This window comes from Lissotriton vulgaris, chromosome 11 (assembly GCF_964263255.1).
Source record: "Lissotriton vulgaris chromosome 11, aLisVul1.2, whole genome shotgun sequence".
Taxonomy (NCBI): domain Eukaryota; kingdom Metazoa; phylum Chordata; class Amphibia; order Caudata; family Salamandridae; genus Lissotriton; species Lissotriton vulgaris.
Genome location: NC_141699.1, coordinates 1,030,227,918 through 1,030,249,907, shown reverse-complemented (window position 1 = coordinate 1,030,249,907; position 21,990 = coordinate 1,030,227,918). Strand labels below are relative to the sequence as shown.

At 44.5% G+C, this 21,990-nt stretch overlaps 1 protein-coding gene across 1 annotated transcript in view; it reads right to left on the bottom strand.

Moving 5' to 3' along the window:
- LOC147684012 (T-kininogen 2-like) overlaps nucleotides 1-21,990 on the bottom strand; it is a 95,592-nt gene that overhangs the window by 11,316 nt on the left and 62,286 nt on the right. The window contains exons 7-8 of the mRNA XM_086944358.1: nucleotides 13,974-14,119; nucleotides 3,666-3,767 (exon numbers count right to left, since the gene is read on the bottom strand). Coding sequence (XP_086800484.1) covers nucleotides 3,666-3,767; nucleotides 13,974-14,119 — 248 coding nt within the window. The remainder of the gene's footprint in view (nucleotides 1-3,665; nucleotides 3,768-13,973; nucleotides 14,120-21,990) is intronic.

Sequence of the window (21,990 nt, the reverse complement as noted above, 5' to 3'; positions counted from 1 at the left end):
ATTTATAACTAAACCAATATCATAACACTTCGCAATCAGACAGTCAGTTGTAGTTCATATAGAAGTCTAATAATTCCCTTTACTGATTACTCGGTAGTATACTAGTCCACAGCAATAAATCAACCATTGCCATTTTAACAGGTGTGGGATAACTGAAGACATCTACCAGATTCCGCTGGGCAAGAGAGTACTCTAATTTTGGCCAGAACTGCAGGTCCCAACTAGCTACATACTCTGGCCACTTCTCAGCATCTCTCAATGACAGTCACACTTGGGGTGATGATAACAAAGTTCATCCCTGCAGATCTAACCACCAGTTCTCCCACAAATGTATGCATGCTCAGGACCATGAACTTTAACACCTTCTCTGCGGCGGCTTTTCCGCCGCAGCGCTAAGGGGGCGGGCGGCTACGTGGCGCGCCCATGCTGGTGACGGAACCTCTCCGTCACCAGCCTCGGTTGAGCTGTGCTCATGCCGGAGCGGTTCCGTCTTGGCCCGGCCCGCTCAATGGAATCCCCAGCGCAGGCGCGGACCCCGCGCGGCACAGGCGCGGCGAGCGGGCCATGACGGAACCGCTCCGTCATCAGCACAGTGCTACCGCGGCTGATGACGGAGCGGTTCCGTCATCAGCATCGAAAGGGTTAAACAAAATATCTCAGAATGGAGAGCCCAGTGCAGTAACCAGCTAAGTGGACTATGAACATAAGAAATACCAAAAATGAATCTGCGGAGCGGCTCAAAGCTGTCAGCTTATTAAAACCTGTACACTGCGCACCTATCTCTCACCCTCCTTCATCTATCACACTGCTTAGCGCTGTGTCCCATAACAGAACAGCTGCACCTCGGTGGTCCTAACTCACAACATGGAAAAATGTCCACATAGGATCAGAACAAAGACAATCAGCCAGATGTATCAAAGGGTTTTAACCAAATATATCAAAAGGTTTTAACCATTATGTGTTTATGGGAAAATGCTCTCGTACATATGGCCCGATATCCTTCCAACCACACGTCCCAGGCAGTGTACTGTGCTAAACCTGTAGGCAAGCGCCTCAGCAGCCCGCATGGGGTAGTTAGGGCTACATACATTTTGTAATAAAATACAAACACAGATATATAATCAAGTGGTAATCATAACACAAGGAGCCCACCTGGCTCTCAAACCTGCGTATTGCTGTACAAATGTAATTTTCGTAACACTGTACACAATTTCACACCAGGTTAGACAGGTAAAGTCTAACCTATTGTTCTGGACCCAAACTATGGGGCACATGCATCATGAAAAGGAATTGAGATTCCTTAATAGCGTATTTTAAGGAATCGCTATTCAGGAGTCACAATTCCTTATCCATGTAGGTTTAGCAAAAATAATAGTGATTCCTCTGAAAATAATAGCGATTCGCGATTCGCTATTAAGGAATGCTTTCCTATTCATTCCTATGGACCTAGAGGCCCATTGGAATGGGAAAACATTTGCAATTTCCGATTACCAAATATTTAATCGCAAATTGTGAATGCAATTGCAAAGGTGCTAGGGGGGCCTAAAGCCGGCCCGATGCACCCCAAAACAGGTAAGTGGGCACATGTGGCGCACACACATGCCCTAAGGGCATGTGTATGCGCCACATGGCACTTAGAAAATTGCAATGTTGTGTATTTTTCTAAGGATTTGCAAATTAGAATCAACTTTGATTTGATGCTAATTTGCTATTCCTTAATGCAAAGTCGCATTTTGAAAATGCTTCCTGCATTGCATTTAGGAAATCGCAAATTGCGATTCCCTAAATGCATTTGCAAAATAGGTAATCGCAAAAATTGCGATTATCTATTTTGGAAATGCATTTTAGGTTGATGCATCGGAAATTGCTTTCTACCGGTCGCAAATGGGCCGATTCGTAGAATCGGCCCATTTGCGACGGGTAAATATCTTGATGCATGTGCCCCTATGTCCCTAAATAATAACCTTAGTTAGACATATAAGCAGGTATAGGTGTCTAATAGGGGAAGTAGTGGTATTGTTGAGGGTCAGTTTACAAAAATGAAAGATTTATGAACATATGATTTCAAAAAGCTATGGCAGGTCCAACATTGTTCGAATAATCATAAGACTAGTAAATGAATTCCACTGCTCTGCTAAGGGTGCTCTTATCAGATACATGGAAACTTATCGCAGGCCTTAGTCCTTTGGAGGGTTCGAGGCACCCTCTATGGGATGTGCACTGATTAGCGTTCAAATAATTTGGAATGTATTTTTAATGTGCAATGTTTTTTAATTCGAAACTTAAATCCTCAATATAAACTAGGTTGTCCTTGATGTAACCACTGCTGACAATTGTTTTGCTCTAGCTTTTAGCATCACAAAGGTTCCTCGAGGTTGGGAATAGCAACAAACACTGCTGTTCACTAGACTGAATGGATGTATCAAACCAATGGCAGAAACTGAGGATCACAGGAGACCGGAGTGTTGTTTTTTTTTTTTTTTAAATAGCCGATGTTCCTTAAAGAAACCCATGCTCTCCATTTGAGAAATCATAGCCAGGATCTTCCAGTGGTTTCATTTAACACTGCCTGCACACCCTGCGGTCACCAAACATGTGGGCATATTACCCAGGATTAGCGATATTTATCGCTAACTAGGCTTAGCAACGATTTTTTTATCGCTAAGCATCACCGGAAATTATCGCTGAGATAACGTGCTATTAGCTATGTTTATCTCCAAAGCGATAATTTTTCCGGCGATAGCGTGAATATCGCTGAGAATACAGCGATATTCACGCATTAGCGACTAAATGTTCTTAGCCATGTTATCCACCTCCCATTGGATAACATGGCTAAGAACTGGTCTGGGCAGGTGTTCGTTTTTGGCCATATTCGCGCTTAGCGCGAATATTGCCATTGCTAAGCCTGCCTTACTAATAGGTGTTAGCGACGTTAGCGACTGCTTTCAGTCGCTAACGGGTTGGGAATGCCCACTTTGCATGTCATTAGCGATAATTATCGCTAACATGCAAAGCGGGCCCCAAACCGCTCGCTATCACCTACAAGCTGTCGCTAACTGCTGTTGGCGACAGCTTGCTAATAGGGCGATAGAATTTTCACCGCTTCGGCCGCTAAAGCGGCGAAAATTGCCTATCGCCCCCCTTGATAATATGCCGCATGGTTCCCAAATGGGAAAGTGTTCAAGAGGATGGTTTCTCCATTGTAAACCAGTTACCACGACCTTTTGAGTAGTTGCCAACTGTCCTACCCTTTGATACTCACCATGCTGAACTAAGGGAGTCACCCTGGTCACACGTTTACCTAATTGCAGCTCGGTATGGGTTCAAAACATATCAAGGAGCCATTTGCCATTGCAGATCCTTTGAGTTTACGAATCACATGGTTTGCGACCACAAATAGCTTTGTACATCTGTCCCTTGGAGCTTTACAAAAACATTGCTGTAATAGCATCACTCAGTATCTATGGTACCCATTACATGTGTCGACCTACTAATTGCTCTAGCTGCGTTTCTGCAGGTTTTTTACACATTCAAAGGAGCAATATTTCTGTTTTTTCAAGGGCGTGGCTTTTAAATGCGTGAATATGACATTCTTCGTACCACTTAAAGTACGAACAGGGTGAAACATAATGTGTCTTTACATGAGCTATGTAGAATCAACTTACTTCCAGTGGTTTGCAACCCGGATGCACTTCTTTGTATTTACTCTTGGGGCAATCGGTTTCACTGTACGTATATTTGATTACATACTTCGTTCCAGCCACCACCTGTATTTATTACACACAGAAAATGTACATAATTTATTACATGTTTGCATAAAAAAAACACCCAAGAGAGCATGAAAAAGCACTGCAAACGCACAGATGGTGAAGGTGATTTATGAATAATGTTTGTCCATAGATGCAGGTTGCTTCAATATACAGCTGTTTCCATTCAAAAAGAGACCTGAACTGGTAGGCGTGCTCTACATGAGTGAATAAGGAAACTAGCAGAAGGTAAAGGAAAATTAGCAAGTTCTTAAAAATATATAGGTTACCCAACATTGGCCCGATTCACAGAAGTAACTTAAGACAAAATCCTAAACTTACTACCATTTTGGTATTCACAGAAGGCACTTATTCATTTTGGTATTCACAGAAGGCACTTACTCATTTCGGTATACACAGCAGTTAGGAGTCCTAACTTTAGGACTCTTAAATGCCTTCTGTGAATACCGAAAGTCTTAAAGTTAGGATTTTTCTCAGTTTAGGAGTAGTAAAGTTAGGACTCCTAACTTTAGGACTCCTAAATGCCTTCTGTGAATACCAAAAGTCTTAAAGTTAGGATTGTTCTCAGTTTAGGAGTACTAAAGTTAGGAGTCCTAACTTTACTACTCCTAAACTGAGAAAAATCCTAACTTTAAGACTTTCGGTATTCACAGAAGGCATTTAGGAGTCCTAAAGTTAGGACTACTAATTTCCGTCCATCACCACCCCCTTTTGTACCGCTTTTGGCCGCCATAAGTGTGGCAGGGTATGCTCAGACGTGAGTCCCTTGCTCACTTTGCCACTGGATTCAAGCAAGCCGGGCTGAAGACGGCTGGAATGCCAGAAACCTGTCCTCGGAAGCTTGTTTCCGGTCCAGGGAAGACATGGCTTGGCAGTTCAGGCTGGACTGTTCCCATGAGGCACAGGGTCAGACTGATTTGCATATAGCCATGTCTGAACTGGGGTGGCAGAGTGGGCTAAAGAACGGTGATGGATTAAACCCAGATCTTTTGACGGTGTGAGTGTTTGATTGATTCAGATGCTCCGTCCACACCACCCCCTTTTGTACCACTAACTCTGTGCAGCTCAAGTCAACGCCACGTGGCTGTTGTCCATGCTGACCGCTGCCTCCGGCCTACACTGTGGTCAGCAGGGCCCCTCAATTCAAGGTTTGTGCCGATGCAAATTGTGTAAGAGAGTATAATTGGTTAAGAAGGCAGTATGCTCCCAAACTGTGCAGCTCAAATCAATGCCACTTGGCTGTGGGCACTTGCTGACCGCTGCCTCCGGCCTACACTGCGGACCACAGGGCTCACAATTCAGATCGAGTGGCGATTGCAGATGATGCAGTCCAGTAGGCAACAGACATTTCTACCAGTGCGGCCCTCTCAGACCACGCATCATCGATGGCTGTACACACACTGAGTGCTTCAGGTGCCACTAACTCAGTTCACCACAAGTCACCGCGACGTGGCCTTATTGAGGCAGAATTCATTAGGCAAGAGACATTGCTACAAGTGCGGCCCGCCCATACCACACATCATCGCTGGCTGCACACATGCTGAGTGCTTCAGGTGCCACTAACTCTGTGCAGCTCAAGTCAACGCCATGTGGCTGTGGGCCCTTCCTGACCGCTGCCTCCGGCCTACACTGCGGTCAGCAGGTCTCACAAATATCCAATCCAATCCTGGCCTGTAAGATTATGCCATCATCGCTGGCTGCGCACATGCTGAGCCCTTCGGGTACTACTAACCCTGTGCATCACAACTCATGGACCCTATATGATTGACTTTCGTGCTGTAGACACCGGAAGCAACAATGTCACCTCAGGCAGCAGGAATATCCAAAAGGGACATTAACATTTTCTTCACATGAGCACGCTCATCTCTAGTGCCCCTACCTTAGTGCACCACAAGTCATTGACCCTTTATGATTGAATCTCTGTGTGTAATCCGATGATCACTGTTGTAGTTGTTGCCAGCACCAACCATTCCCTGAGGGCTGGCTTACACTCACCCCACACGCATCCAGCAGAGTCGTCACTGGACATGTGACCCTGGTAATAAAAAGGGGCTGGGCGCACGTGCCCGTAACCAGTTTCACTATCTATCTAACTATGTCGGTCTGTTCATTATGTATGCATGATGGCCCCGGGCCCTACCACATTACATTGTGCTATGGACAGCAGACGCAACCAAGTTACCTCTGGCAGTGGGGAATACCTCGGTTATGTAGCTTTGTCATCCCCTTGGAAGCGTAAGAAGGGAGGGCAGTGCCGGCGTATGACAGAACAGCATAGTGGTGTGCAGAATTTGCCCAGGGCTCTGGCCGTGGTTCAGTTCTGGAATCGACAAGGAAGTAACCAATGCGTCTGTCTGTGTTTTGGTGTCAGCGTCACCTAGCACAAATTCGACAATGTTGCAATGTAGCATGCACCCGGAGCGGGGGCTGGCACGAAGGGAGAAAGGAAGGAGCGCAAGACTGCTCGGGGTCTTGGCTCATACATGCCAAGTGTTGTGTGTATCTGTATTACCGCAGCATAAGCACATGCCTAGCCCCACTCACAGTACAACTTCACCAGGCAAGAACTCCACCTCTGTGTCTGCCCTATCCTTACCATAGGCCTACACTCACGTGCCCCTCTCCTTCAACGGCCAACATCAGTGTCATTGTCAGGCTTGTGGACATGCGCATTAAAGCATGAAAATGATGTTCTGTAGGGGTGTAAGTGATACAACCATGCAGCGCACACAAGTAAAAAGGCTCGGAGGGAGGGAGGAGCAGCTGAGAGGCAACGTAACACACAGTGATGCCGCACATTTGCCACATGCAAGACATGACAAACAAGAATCCCAAAGTCGCACACATCCTACCCCACCCCCAACAAGGCACATCACAGTGCCTGAATGCAATCAGATGACAAACTAACATTAGGGTTGAAAGCTCCCTTGTCTGAACTATCAGGCGGGAGCACATCTATTGGTTACACTTAATAACCCGTAGCAACCTACTTCTACCCCAATTCTTCTTAATGTCAGTTTCCTTAGTAACAGTTCATGGAACATACAACTAAACTGACAGGTCACAAGTTCACCATATTTTGAAGTTCACCACACAATGTTGCAAATGCAAACAGCAGGTGTGGTTGACTTTGCAAAATATGGCATTATCCTTTCTACTGTACATTTCAAACAAGAAAGTAAAATGCACCCTTTTTTAATGTACAAAGTTCTTAAACAGTCAATCAATTATCTTCTTCCTTAAAAACAGCATCTTGTCCACCATTTTAGATACCTCTCATTCTACCAACTGACTACTTCAGCTACAGACATCTTTTCATTACTTCCAGTCATCCCTTCAAGATGCTTTCCGTGTGGATTGTTGGGCACAGCTATGTTTTCCGGTGCAAAAGGTATGCTGGATGCTGAGGTATTGACAAAGACCTAGCTTTGCAAAATGTAGACATTACATGGATTGGACAGAGAGGATCAAAGTGGCATCAATGAATGCCTTTAGTTAAAAGTTTTGCATCTCCAACCCCCTGACCTCATGATTGTGCACTGTGGTGGCAATGACCCTGGCACATTGACTGGGGTAGGTCTGGAAATGCTAATGAGGGACACCTTTGCAGAATTGATGTTGCTTTTCCCCCAACTGTCTTTGTATACTCTAACATATGCCAAAGACAGAAATGGAACTGGTCCAATCAATTTTTTCCTCAGATTGAGAAAGCTAGAAAAAATGTCAATAAAGCTGTTTCTGCTTACCTCAGAAACCATAGGATGGGCCCCATCTATAACAACAATCTATGCTTCCATATGGATGGCATCTACAGAAGTGATGGAGTACACCCAACAACCTGAAGCTCTGCATCCACACTTACATGTAGCTACAACAATCTCCCAATGAAAACAAGGGCTCTTTTTAGAGCTACCCAATAACCCAACATATAACCAAGCTTTTAAAAAGAAATTATAATTATTTTTGCTTGGAGCCGCGCACCCATCGCGTTCACACTAGGGGGCCATGCAGAGCACCGTGCTCGATTCGCGATTTCAAACTTTGGCAACAAAAAATTGTCCACTTTTATTAATTTATATTCGCCCGGAACGCCATCCCCCGGGGCATGGCCTATTCTTTCATATTTTTTATTTAAAAAGCAGGGGGACTCCCTCCCGGGCCATTGTTGGCCCTGGGGACCCCATCCCCATGGATGCTCGTTGGGGACTGTGGGAGGGGGGAGCCCCAATGACCCTACTGTCCCGCTGGCTCCCCACCTCCTGCGGGAGCCGGTATTGCTTTTGAGCAACCCTTCCCAAAAGCAATCCTGCTTTGCTTCGTTGAAGCAAGAACAGGTTTCCCTGCTCTCGCTTCAACGAAGCAAAGCAGTGTTTGGTATGACAGCCGCCCTGCCATAGCAAACAGCAGTGTCCCGGGGTGGGCACCCCGGGACACTGCAGTAGCCGAACCTGGGGGGTAGCGGTCCCTAGGGTCACTATGGGCTCCAGGAGGGGGGCCGCACAGTCCCCCTTCCAACATTACTAAAGCCCGGGGGAGGTGGTGACACCCAGGGCTTGGGGTCCGTAACGGACCCCCGAATTTCAACTTTAAGTGCCCCGGGGAGGTGGTGGAACCTGAGGCATTTGGAGAGGGACTCTGTCCCCCCACACACACAATTTTTATTTTACAACAGAGCCCCGGGAGGTGGTGGTCCCAGGGGCTTCTGGGGGACCGCTTGTCAAACAGCAGTATATTATCAAAGCCCCAGGGAGGTGGTGGTCCCAGAGTCAGCGTGTGGAGTGTGCGACCCCCAACACTTTTTTTGTTTTAGCCCTAAGAAGGTTATGTTATATTATGTTATTTGTACTTATAAAGCGCACTGCTACCCTGAGGTGTCCTGGCGCTGAGTACTGGTTACCTGGGAAATAATGAGCTGTTATTGAGAGAAGAACCAAATTTTCAAACCCTTGCGAAAGGAAATAAGATCTGGAGCGTTTCTTAGTTGGAACAGGAGTTCATTCCATGCTTTAGAGGCACAGTGAAAAAACCTTCTACTTCCCCAATTGGTTTTCTTAAACATGGATGTCTGAACTAATTTAGAACCAGAAGAACGAAGGGTTCTGCTTGGAACGTACCATGTGAGTCTATGCTTTAGAAACTCTGAAACCAATCGCATTTACCGCTTTAAAGACCACACAGAGGGCCTTGAACCGTGATCTGAGTGGGACTGGGAGCCAATGTAATTTCCTCAGCTCTCTTCTGACCAAGGCAAACCTAGCAGTTTCCGACAGCAATCTTACTGTCGCATTCTGGACCAGTTGCAACTTGTACAAGTGTTGTTTCTGTACATTAAGATAGAGATTGTTGCAATAGTCCAGATGGGAAAAAATCAAGCCCGTGACGACCGTCCTGAGGTTGCTGGCTGGGAGGAAGAACTTGATTTTTGTGATTATTCTGAGGACCATGAAATCGCCTGACGTCACCTGGTTCACTTGGTGGCAGTCCACGGGTCTACTGAGTGCACCTAGGACCTGGCCCACCCGGGGGCTTTGAAAAATGAAGCGCTTGGTTTTGGGGTTTTTTTCACGGCAGGAGGCGCACACCGAGCACGAATACGAATTTGTTTTTCCACCGTTATCTTCTGACTCTGTAACCGAGTCACAAAATGGCTGCCAACTCTTCCTGGTTTGGAGTGTTGGCAGCCAATCAGAGTGTAGCTCGTGCCCGGGAGGGTGCGCTAACCCTCCTCGGTGCTCAGATATCGAAACTTAATTTTTCTAGTTTCTCTGTAACTACTGAACAGATTTACACCATTTAACAAACATGGCTCTTTCTGAAGCAAGGGCTACCTCGTTGCCAAATTTGATGTAATTCGGTTCAGCAGTTCGGGCTGTAGCTTTATCTAAAGTTTTCTATGGAGGACAGATATCAAACCCATATTTATAACTCAATATTTGTGTATGGGGATATCTTGGGGGTTGATATTCTATCAGTAAACCTGGAATGCCTGGGTCGAAAGTCAGCAATGTGGTATTCCAGCCTCACTTGTAATTCTCAATTCGACCAATAACTTTTTCCACAATATGCACCAACTTAGAAAGGAGGCTTAAATATTAAACATTGGCAAAGCTACTAGGTCTGGATTTTGTATAGTTCAACCACAAACACAGACAACATGAGGACGCACACATGCGCACGTGGACACACACACGCGCAACCCATATACACATGCTGACATTTTGCATAGCAAAATTCCTCCAGCTATCCATAACAACTCACACATACAGAGCAGAATACATTAAGGAGAAAGCTCACACAGACCAACAGGCTAAGGCACCCAGGCACACAGAAAGTCCCACCTTTCAGCACTCATGCATATCTAACAATAAACAATAGCACTTGTACACAGACTAAACCAAAGACACACAAAAAAAACCTAGAAGGCTTCAGACACAAATGCACCCATTTACATACAAGCAGCATACACTGGCCCACATTACAAGTTAATCAGAAAAATAGGGATATTTACAGCATCCAGAATAAAAAATCCACTTTGTTACAACTACACCATTACAAGTTTTAAATGTACCCTGTGGAATCGGTAATGTTTTGGTCCACAAAATCTTGCCATTCAATAAATTGCTGTGTGAAAAATATTGTATATCAATATTAATTGCACTTGGTTTTCAGCACATGTACACAACAAATAAAAAATGATGATGTTTTTTCCAAGCAGCACAAGCAGCTGAAGAGGCCACAAGACTGTGGAAATCACTTGGAAAATAGCAATCAACCTGTTTGTTTTGTCACAGATGGGCAGGTATTTCTATCCACACTCCACAAAGAGAGCAGAAAGCACCCTTCTTTGCCCCAGGATTTTTTTGAAAATATCCCACTTGGGATACAGAAACATCCTTAGCTGCCAAGTCATCTACACAGATGAACACTGTGACAACCAACCAACACAGATCCCAGTAGAATTCCCAAATATAAATCTAGTGATCCAGAACTAGAGGTCTGAGCAGATGAAGTGGCAAAAAACTAGGGGTGGGTTGCAAATTTCACTCTGCTGGCGGAGGTCACTGAGTTTTGCAAGTTTGCGCTCTGCTTGAAGCACTGAGAGTTTACTGGTGCGCTCACCTTATTGTGAGTTATGCACACACCCTTCACACAGTTACTGTGTGTACAGCAGCCAAGAAGAAACCTACAACTCTAGACAACAAACAGAAGGTAAGAATGGCGGCTGACAGGGTTTCCTAGGCAGCATGTGCCACCATGCATGCACGTCCTCACTCGATGTAGGAGTTGGTCGCATGCCTTGCACCCTGTGAGCGGCAGGCGAGTAGTAGGTTTTTAGCCACATGGACAACGTAAAGATATTAGTTCATTAAAGCTCACCCACTCCTCCCCAGTGTGAAATAGGATAGATTGTGTAACGCTGCTCACAGGGATTGCATATCACTGCTCATTTGTTGGCATATTCAGTTATATAGTATACAGGCATGTGGGTCTTGCGACCCATCCTGCACTGTGCAGACTGCGCTCCATCCCTCCTCCCTGATCACTGACCTCCTCTCACCACTAGGGACTTCCTTACTCCTGAAGGAGCATTTCCCAAGTTTTGAAAAGAGGGAAGAAATGAGACCTTAATTATCATGTGTAAAATTCAGCCTCAGGAAGGGTTCTGGCTGCTGAAATCCCATCTGAGCCAAGGCGAGTAGCATAAAAGGGGTGCAACGGACTTTACAAAAAAAAAGTGTAGCGTCCCACTTGGAGAGACTTTGATCCTAGAGAGCGGCAACGGCCATGCTCTGTGCAGAAGAGAGGAGCTGCTGCTAGGTCAAACCTACCCACCATTCATTAATGAACCACCCAGAAAGGGAGCTGCAGAGCAGACCCATATATCCAGGACACCTCTGGCTTGCACTTTACACAACTTTTTGTGTCTGTTTTCGCCAGTGACTTTTCAAATTTAAATCTTGTATTGAACTACAGGAGTATGACCCATAAACCACGTTGAGATTAGGAGGGTAGGTACATGAGAACAAGCAAACAATATCTCAACTGGTATCACTCTAAATGACAATTAGACATGTATGCATAGAACATTATGTGAACAGAAACAAGGAGACTCAGGAAAATATTTTGGAAATGTGCTCATGCCTCTGACTGTGGCACCGTTAAAATGTTGGGGCTCTTTTCACTGGCATTATGATAATCAGACATTCAGTAGACTCTGAACTGTTGTCCAATATTGACAGAAGAACATTTAGTCTGCTCTACTGCAAAGGCTTTTGTGGACACTCCAATAAGCGTTCTTAAAAACTATTTTGGCTCTAAGCTAATTTGTGTTGTAGAGTCACCTGACAAATTCCTTTTCCATGTATAAACCTCATGTATTTACATCAAAATATGGTCTGAAGACATTACACACCATTTCCAAGTATTCCTACCATTTCATACCATTTCCAGGTGAACATCAGAGAAGAAAATCAGAGTAGAAGTCACATTAGTTGCAACATATAAGACTTTGTAATTTATGATAACATTATATTATACATAGTACCATTTGCTCTGAAATCTATGAGAAGGGCTGGAAGAGAACTAGCATAGACTGCTTCAATACAGGAATCGTTTAACATAAGAAAATCATCAGAGTTAAGCGAAATCACTGGGGGACTGAAAAACGAAGAGATTGTAGAGTGCCACAAGGCCACTACATTACAATGTATCACAAGTTCACCCAGGAGCCTTGGCTCAGATGACTGGAATAAATAAAGGGCCGAGGATCGCTTGTGGTTCTTCGGCGAGACCAGTACTAAGGGCCTCATTAGGATGGCGGGCGGACATTGCCCGCCCGCCATCCTTGCGGTAGTAGGGACCGCCCGCCATAAGGGCAGGGGTCCCGTCGGCAGCACTGTGGAGGGCGCATCCCATATTCCTACCATTGTGGCGGGCGGTGCTCTTAGCACCGCCCGCCACAATGGCAGGAAAGCATGCTGTGCACTTCCATGCACAGCATGGCAGGCACCGCGCGGTGCCTGCCATGCTGTGCATGGAACTGCTGGGGGGTGCCATAGGTACCCCCCATGTGGACCCCCCACCCTTCCGGAGTCCCTTGGGGCCCGGAACAGGTCCCCGCAGGGATTCTCTGCATGCCGCCACGGAAAGGCATCCACAATTGCCCATCATAATATGGCTGGCGGTGTCTGATAGACACCGCCACCATATTATTCCTTTTCCGTCCCGGCCGCAAGGCGACCGGGGCGGAAAAGTGGCGGACGGTCCTTCCGTCCGCCGAGGTCCCCTCGCCATACTAATATGGTGGGGGGAAACAAATGCGGATGTCGGGCGGATTGCCCCCGTCAGGCTGGCGGTAGCCACCGCCAGCCTGGTGAGGGCAATCCGCCCAACATCATAATGGGCCCCTAAGTGTCTGTATGCAGTGCTGTGAAGCCTGGTTGTGCCAGACCCAGGCAACACACATCAAGGGTTGACATACGCCTTTACAGAGATCACCAGGTTACTTGATAGCTTAGTGCAGTGGTAGAGAAAGTGAGGTACAGCTGTTATAGGATCAGTTGAATGCTAAAAAAGCTATCCTCAAATTGAACATAGAAGTGTGCGAAATTCATGTTAATTTCCTTTTGCATAATTTTTCAAAATACTAAAAATGATATGAAGTAGTGTCTAAAGCAAACCTGGCCTTTAGTGCCATATTTTGGTGCGAAATGCATACTTGCATTCACTTTGGAAACAAGGGTACATTTACAGTAAAACAGAATAAAACAAGTGTCGGAAACAACACCCACTTGAGTTCTGTTTGTTCACTTTGTTCATGTGCTCCCTCGATAGGATTTTTAGCAGAACTGACTTGAAATTGCACAAAATGGCATGTAGCATAATCTCAGGAATTTTGCCTAAGAAGTGTAAAACAAAATAATGGAAATTACCTGAGATTATGCCAGCATAATGAACATTTTGCCTAAGATTAACTGAAACAAAACAATAAACTGTGCTTAGAATTTAGGCCAAAGTTTCTGAAGTGACTATTTTCCAGACCATGGGATGAAAGAACGAGAGATCTGTACACTTCCCTCCTCAAGCCGGTACCTCATTCAATCCTTACATGATAATGGTTCTTCTTCTAAATCCACATGATCAACCAGACAAAAAGTTCATCTGAAGTAGTCACCCAAAGATTGAGGAAATTGTACAATTACTCACCTGTGAAGTGGCTCCCTCTACTTCTAGTTTGAAGAGGTTTAGCTGTCCACTTCCTTCGTTTAAATTTTGAAGTATGGATTTCAGGATTGGCTTCAGTGCTTCACTGTTGCCCGATATGGGGGTTGGACATCCAGGGCATGGCACCACTTTTGGAAAACAAAAACACCAAACCATGGGTTAGAACAGCAAATGTTGCCCTGTTTGATCTTCAAACACATGTATGTTCCAATGTCCAACTTATCATATACTTTCCTCACCCATCACTGGAAGCCTTCGGTTGTGGGCTCACCTACGTGTGCAACAAGTTGTTGTACATCTCATTGTTTATAGTGGCTCTTTGCATTTATCGCGTGATTACATGTTAGGAGTAACAATGCACGAAGACCTCATGATCATCTGCAGGGCTATCGCAAACCATTGTAGGGGCCAGGTCAAATATGACTAGTGGGGCCCTGCCCTAGTTCTCCTCAAAGATCATTTACAAAATCTGTGCATTTTGAAGAATATTGGGCTCTTAACAGTTGTAAAAACTTTATAGGGCGTGATTATTAGGGTGGGCTTGAGATTCCCATCAAGAGGAATATTGGGGACAATTTGCTGCAGATTCTGTATCTGAAGGCATAAAGTGGCTGTACAATTTGAAGCTTTTTGATAGAATAAGAAGATCATTTATAGGAAGGTTTGAATGGTGTCCTCCTTCCTTCTCGCCCAAACAACTTGGAATTTTAGTGGAAAATGATATGTTTTTCAGAACACATATACAAACAAGCATTGGCAAATTATAAATGGGACACAGGCTTTAAATGCCAATAAAGTTTTTATTGATATACCTCAGAGTAGGCTTTCACCAAGAGCATCGTAATCGGTTCTGGTATTTCAAAATCTATTATATCAGACCATGTGAAGACTAGAATTAGCAGGACAAGGAAATTACAACAGCATTTCACTATGCCACCAGTTGTGGAGTACGGATGGGGGACGTCACTATATCACACAATGTCAATATCGCAACAATGACATCGACCCACGATTACATTATAGGTATATAGGTACTTTTCTTAGCTCCACGTACACTTACCTACCAAGGCAAATACAGAATGTGTTAAGAATAGTAAATATATCACCTCTGTGTATAGTGGTCAATGCAATATTAATGAAGGTCGATTCTGTCGCTTTCAATATAGTGTCTTATAAATCGGAGAGGGCTCTACTTTCTAAAGCACAACAAATGCCAAGGCGTCTTGGCGCTGAAACCGAGGCGTCTTGTTTGATTTTAATTATATTACAGGTACGTAAGGTCTTCCGTTCACAACATTTTGAACTTACAGATGCACACTTTTTGGCATCAGAACACTTCACGTGCACAGTTCCACACTGGGAACAACTTTCCAACCCACTTACGTTTTGAGGTAGTCTTTCTGATTTTCTGAGAGAACTGAAGACTTTTTGCTTATGCTCAGCCTCTTATTGGATCTTAACCTTGTTCATCCATGCATCACAACTTTCCTCTGACAGTGAGTCCTGGAATCATTAATCTGTGAGCACCCTCTTACTGGTAACTGTGTGCACACTCTTACCTTGGCATTAAAAGACAGCTGAAAAATGATACATGTCAAACCTTAGTCTATGAGCAGGGATGTTCTGAATAGGTGCAGGAGGCTTGGTCCAAAGCCAAAATTACAAAATAATTACTGACCATGGAAAGGAATTCCATTTGGAATAATAACTTGTATAATTATCTTGCATGGATAGCCTGAAAAGCTGACATAGTTTAGGTCTTTGTGGAACTATGCTGGGGACCCCTGTCTCAAAATATTGGGGCTAATGTCACTGTTACTGGAGCACTAGTAAATTCAACCTTATGGCTGTCCTATTGACACATTTGTACAATGGTGTAGCAAAGGGATTGGTGCGGGGGTGGTTCACCCTGCGCGGCATGGGTTTTTGGGGCGGCTCTTACCTGCATCCGTGACAGGGTCGCAAAGCAGGGATCACCAACACTCCCCCCACTCTTACCGGCGGCTGTCACCGGGCGGCAAATGCAGATACCACCAAAGACCTCTGATCTGTGCGCTCTCGGTTCTAAACATTACGACCCTGAGTTCAATGTCTATCTTGCACCAGCTTCAATGGTGCATTTGGTTTAGATACCAACATGAAAAGCAGTAGAAAGTTTTTAGCAGAGGGTAAGGAACTGGGATTGAAACCAAGGACAAAGCTGTGCAGAAGAGAAGAATGGAAAGCAGCAGTACAAATAATAGATATGAACATATAGAGGAAGCATAGGAAGTAGAACCATTTCTACAAGAGGCAGGGTGCCCCTCTATAGATGAATGCATAGATGAAAATACATGGATAGATCACTTGCAAAAAATCTTCCAAAAGCCGAATATAAGTCTCACTGTAGAACGGCTCGACAGAACAAGACATACCCCCTAGTTTTTAATATGGATGATGTAGAGTGTGTACAGTCACAAGCTTCATCATTAACCCCTTCACTGCGGTGGCTATTCCGCCGCAGCGCTAAGGGGAGGCGGGGCCGCGCGGCGCTCCCGTGCTCGTGACGGAACCGCTCGGTCACGGCCCGCGGGTGAGCTGTGCTTGTGACAGAACGGTTCCGTCACGGCCCTGCCCGCTCTTTAGAGCGTCAGCGCTGGTGCGGAATTTGCACCGCGCAGGCACGGCGAGCGGGCCGTGACAGAACCGTTCTGTCACCAGCACAGCCCACCCGAGGCTCGTGATGGAACGGTTCCGTCATGAGCATGGGAGGGGTTAAAGGCAGCAGGCCCAGTGAGGGTACCTGTTGACATATTTCTGAATAATAGAACCTTCTGGGTCCCTCTACTCACTTTTATATTCCATGCCAGTGGCATTCAGGGCCCCCTTCCTTCATGGAAACAGCCCATTATTGTACCAATATTCAAAAAAGGAGATGATTCCGATCCTGCTAACTGTTGCCCCATTGCGTTAATTGATAGTACGGCAAAGGTAATGGGCCGAATATTGTTAAACAGAATGGAAGACTGGACACGTGAGAAGGGGATCCTGGTGAAGGGCCAATACGGATTCAGGAAAGGCAGAGGAACAGTGGATCAATGTCTGAACTTGGCACTCTGAGCAGGGAAGTACACACAGGCCAAGCAAGAGAATCCCAATAGGGCATTCATGGATCTCTCTGCCGCTCTCTACTGCGTTAACAGTAATAATTTGTGGCAAGTCATGTAGCAAATGGGGTAGAGGAAGCAAAAATCTGTTTTATACGCCAGTTGTATGCAGTTGCTTCAGCAAAGGTTCGCCATGGTAGGCAGGGTGAATGCACTAGGCCCTTTAACATAACAAATGGTGTAAGGCAGGGCTGCATACTCTTGCCCTTCCTGTTCTCATTGTACACCAATAAACTAAATGAGTACCTGGTAGAAAAGCTAATAGACACGCCGAATGCAAGTACAACACGATTCCCTGTCCTGCTGTATGCAGACGACGCAGTCCTGCTGGCACGAACTCTCTTAGCCCTACAAAATTACATCACCCAGTATGTATCTTTTATGGAAACCCTTGATTTATATGTGAAAAAAGCTAAGTATTATTATTATATGTATTGGAAAAAGCAGAAAGAAAGGAAATTATGCTATCGCACAGAGAAAAGTTGATGTTGTAGCTAATTTCTCATATCTAGGCATTACCTTTGATGATAATTTAGGTTGGAAAATAATGCTGTCTTCGAGGGCTACATAGATGATGAAAAGTATAACTGCAATTTTTTAAGGTTTGCATCGAACTTGGGCAACAAACCAATACCAGAGATGATTAAAATCTACCTAGCAAAAACTGTTTCTGTGGCTACATATGGGGCAGCAGTTTGGGGTATAACTAAGGCATGTACTAATGTAAATACACACAAAGAACAAGGCTTACCCTATATTTCCGATACTATCACACTGGCTCCCTTGCTACTTTGGTTGTCAATTTGGAAACTGGAGGCAGTACAGATAAATCGATGTATTATAAAGGATGTCACAAAATTGGTTATGGGTATAAAATAACATGGCTAAATTATATAAGGTGCACTCTGGGGTTGGTGGCCCTTTATGACGACCCCGTGCAATGTAAATCCTTTTCAAAGGCGAAACTAATAAATTATTTTTTAGAGACATGTGCACAAGAAAGAGGGCAGAGAAATAAAGATAAAGCCACAGTCATTGCATATAATAAGAGACACCCTTTAGTGCACGATCTATCCTCGTACCTTGCTAGTGTAACCAATAATTGCCATTGTTTCATTTTAATAAGGTTTTGGTTAGGGTATGTAACTTTAATGCTGGATGACTCCCGATCAAAACAATCAATTATACACATACTTTTTTCTGCCATTTTTATTAAACAGAGAGGAAAAGATTTATAATCCAATTTCTGAAGAAATTTTGTTTGCGTAATTACATTATAGCACTGTCTGTTATGTTACAATTAGAGACTCCATATGTTTGCCTGACGGTGGCTTCATTTTTATGTACCCCACTAAAAACTCGCAGATTAGCAAACATGTGATCAAATGTTAAAACCTGTATAATATGACCAGCTTGAACAAATCTAAATGTTTTAAGATGCAGAAGAACTAGTGAGGGGATGTATATGCTGTTTTTAAGGGTTTTAGGATACATTTTTAAATATCAGCCTTTTTCTGATAACTTATTGATATGTTTGTATATTTTTATCTGAACTTTTTATGCATTTGTTTCTAAATGTAAAATAAAGTATTAATTGATTAATTAATTGACTGGCATGCTAGTTTTGAATGTTTTGTGAAGATTTGTCAAATGACTCCAAATATATTATCAAAACAAAAATGCTTTTCCTATGGAATCTAAGCCTAACTATAATGTCCCTGTAGCCTTTGTTTTTTTCAGTGAATTTCTAAGGTTTCTTTCAATTCTATTTCCTAACTGTAATGTCTATGTAACCTTCGTTTTTTTCAGTAAATTCCTATGTTTTTAATGATATTTTCTAACCGTAACGTTCTTGTAATATTTGTTTTTTCAGTGAATTTCTAAGGTTTTTTAATTTGATTTCCTAAATGGAACCAGTAACCTTTGAAAGTGAGTGTGTGAGTGGCTGTATAGGTTGGTGAGTGGGTGGGTGAGTGTCTGTATAGGTATTTGAGTGGGTAAAAGAGTGTTTGTGTGGGTCTCTGACTTGATATGTGAGTTTTTGTAAAGGTCAGTGAGTGTGTGGGAGAGTCTCTGTGTTGGTCTGTGAGTGGGTACATGAGTGCATAAGTGGAACTGTGAGTAGATGCATGAGCATCTGAGTGGATTTGCCAGTGGGTGCATGAGTGTCTGACTGAGTGGGTGTGTGAGTGTCTCTGTGGTTGTGTGAGTGAGTGTATACGTTACTCAGTGAGTGTATGTGTGAGTGCATGAGTGTCTCCATGGGTGTGTGAGTGGGTGTGTGAGTGTCTGAGTGGGCCTGAAAGTTGGTTTGTAAGTGTCTCACTGGGTGTGTGAATGGGTGAGTGAATATCTGAGTGGGTCTGTGTTTGAGTCACTGATTGGGTCTGTGAGTCAGTGCATGACGCTCTGAGTAGGTATGTGAGTGTGTGTGATAGAGTTCTGTAAGTGGTGCATGAGCTTCTGAGTTTGGCTGTGAATGGGTGCATGAGTGTCTCTGGCTCTATGAGTGCGTGTGAATGTCTGAGTAGATCTGCAAGTGGTTGTGTGAGTGGGTCTGTGAGTGGGTGTACCAGTATATGAGCAGGTCTGTTGGTGTGTGAGTGCCTGAGTGTGTGATGGGCTAAGTTTCTGTGTGGGTGTGTCCGTAGCTGTGTGAGTTACTGGGCCACAATGGAATAGCACCTGTCCTTAATCCAACAAGAATCCACAGTTTTGCACAAATTATATACACAAGTGGAGTACTTTTTACTGGTTAATTACTAAGTGCTGGCTTGTTGGGTAAATGTCTAGTATGCATTGTACACTACAGCAGAAAAATGGACCAAGAGGAAATGTCGCCAGTGACCATGTGTGCATTTTGGCAAAGTGATTGTTTCTCATGCGTCTTTATCCAGAAATCTGTGATAACATAAATATTCCTATAGAAAAAAAAACATGAGCAAAAAGAGATAAATATCCACCAAACAAGGGTCCTTCTTCTTAACCATATGAAGTAAGTGCTTCTTTGTTTTGTGGAGATGTCATATTCCTCAGCATCAAGAACGCCAAACTAAAATGATCGGTAAACGCGCTGGAGGGTCTTGTTAAGCTGTCCATCATCCTGGCAAAAGGCAGGAAAACCTATTTATACTACTAAGGTGGGCGGGCCAAATAGGGGAAGCTTCCAAGTGATTTGCATATTTGCATACTCGTAGTAATTTTAAAGGAGAACCATGGTCTCTGCTCTCACCAGGTAAGGACAAGAAAGAACCAGCCCACCTCTCACAGTCACTGCAGATTGTGCTCCAATAGATCGACAATGCATTCACCTCCACAATGCATTTCAGATCATCTTTCAAAAATGAAATTTCAGAGATAAAACACTTTGCATACCTTTTATACAAGGGGGGGCCGCACGACTCCCATGCCATGGGCCAATTTTGGCCCCGGGCCCATCTAAGAATTAAAGGGGAGGGTGCCATGCAGCCCCTGTCCGCAGGCTAATTTTGGCCCGGGGACCCTAGGTCCCAGCCAATTATTCGAATGGAAGGGGGTGCACGCTAATCCCCACCACCGGCCAATTTCAGCACCGGCACCCCATCCCCCGGGGCCCAGCCTCTCGATCCTGGGTGCCCTGGAGCCCACCCAGTGTGTTGAACTGGGGATGTCGGGGGCAGCCTCAATACCCCATGATCTCTGCCTACAGCGTGAGTCTGCATTGCTTGTGCACATTGGGAGCAGCCAAAAATGCTGCTTCCTGCATGCAGGAGCAATCCTTTCACCTGTTTTCCCATGCTTTTCTCCCAGCAAGCAGGGGCAGTTTTCATGCTCCTGACTGCTAGGAGAGGAGTTACTGTTTGCTCTTGCCGGAAGCCAGTCCTGAGAGGTGGCGGTCTCCAAGGCCATTTATGGCTCCAGGAGGGGGACCATGCAGCCCTACATCTTTGTCCCTTAGGGCCAGGCCGGGGGAGCTGGACACCCTCCCTTAATACAATTATGTATGCACCAGGGAGGTGGTGGTCCCTGGGGCCAATTATGGCCGAGGAGGTGGGCCGCATGCCCCTCCCTCCCCATTATTTATATTTAAATGAGCCCCCAGGCTCTGGCCCACATGGGAGACTGTGCTTCTTTTTATAAATTTTTGCCACGAATGTGCGAATATCCACAATTTCACAGCAATTTTCTTTTAATGCTTTTTGGCCCGGACGATGTCCCTGAGGGACCCCAGCAGCAAGTCTAGGGGGTCAGGGTATTCCTACTCTGCCCCCTTTTCTTTATTTTTGTGTATTTTTTTTACTTGCCTGAGGCCAAGTCCAAGATGGCTGCCAACACTTCCTGGTTGAAGTGTTGGCAGCCAATCAGATCTCTGCCAGAGATTATCAAAATCCACAGAGGCTTCGCGGCTTTAGATATACAAATTAGGATGTTCTTTAATATCTCCAAAACTACTGAACGGATTTAGACCAAATAGCAAAAAAGGCTCTTTCTGGACAAAGAGATTCCTTCCTGTCACATTTGGTGCAATTCCATCAAGAGGTTCGGTCTGTAGTTGTGTCTAAAATCCCTATGGAAATTAACATTGGAAACAGACTTTTTTTGACCCCACCTTTTTCACTGCCCCCACTTGATGGATCGCCAGAGACTTTCCATGCAACTAGAATCTGCAACGTACTTTTTCAGAAAATTTCGTGAAGATTCATCAAACAGCACCAAATATAAAGGCAAGTCAAAAAGCGCTTTTCACATGTAAACTAGGTCCTGACTACTGGCAACGTATTTATAATTACTTCATTTAATTCACAGTGTGTGTATTTGTGTATATATATATATATATATATATATATATATATATATATATATATATATATATA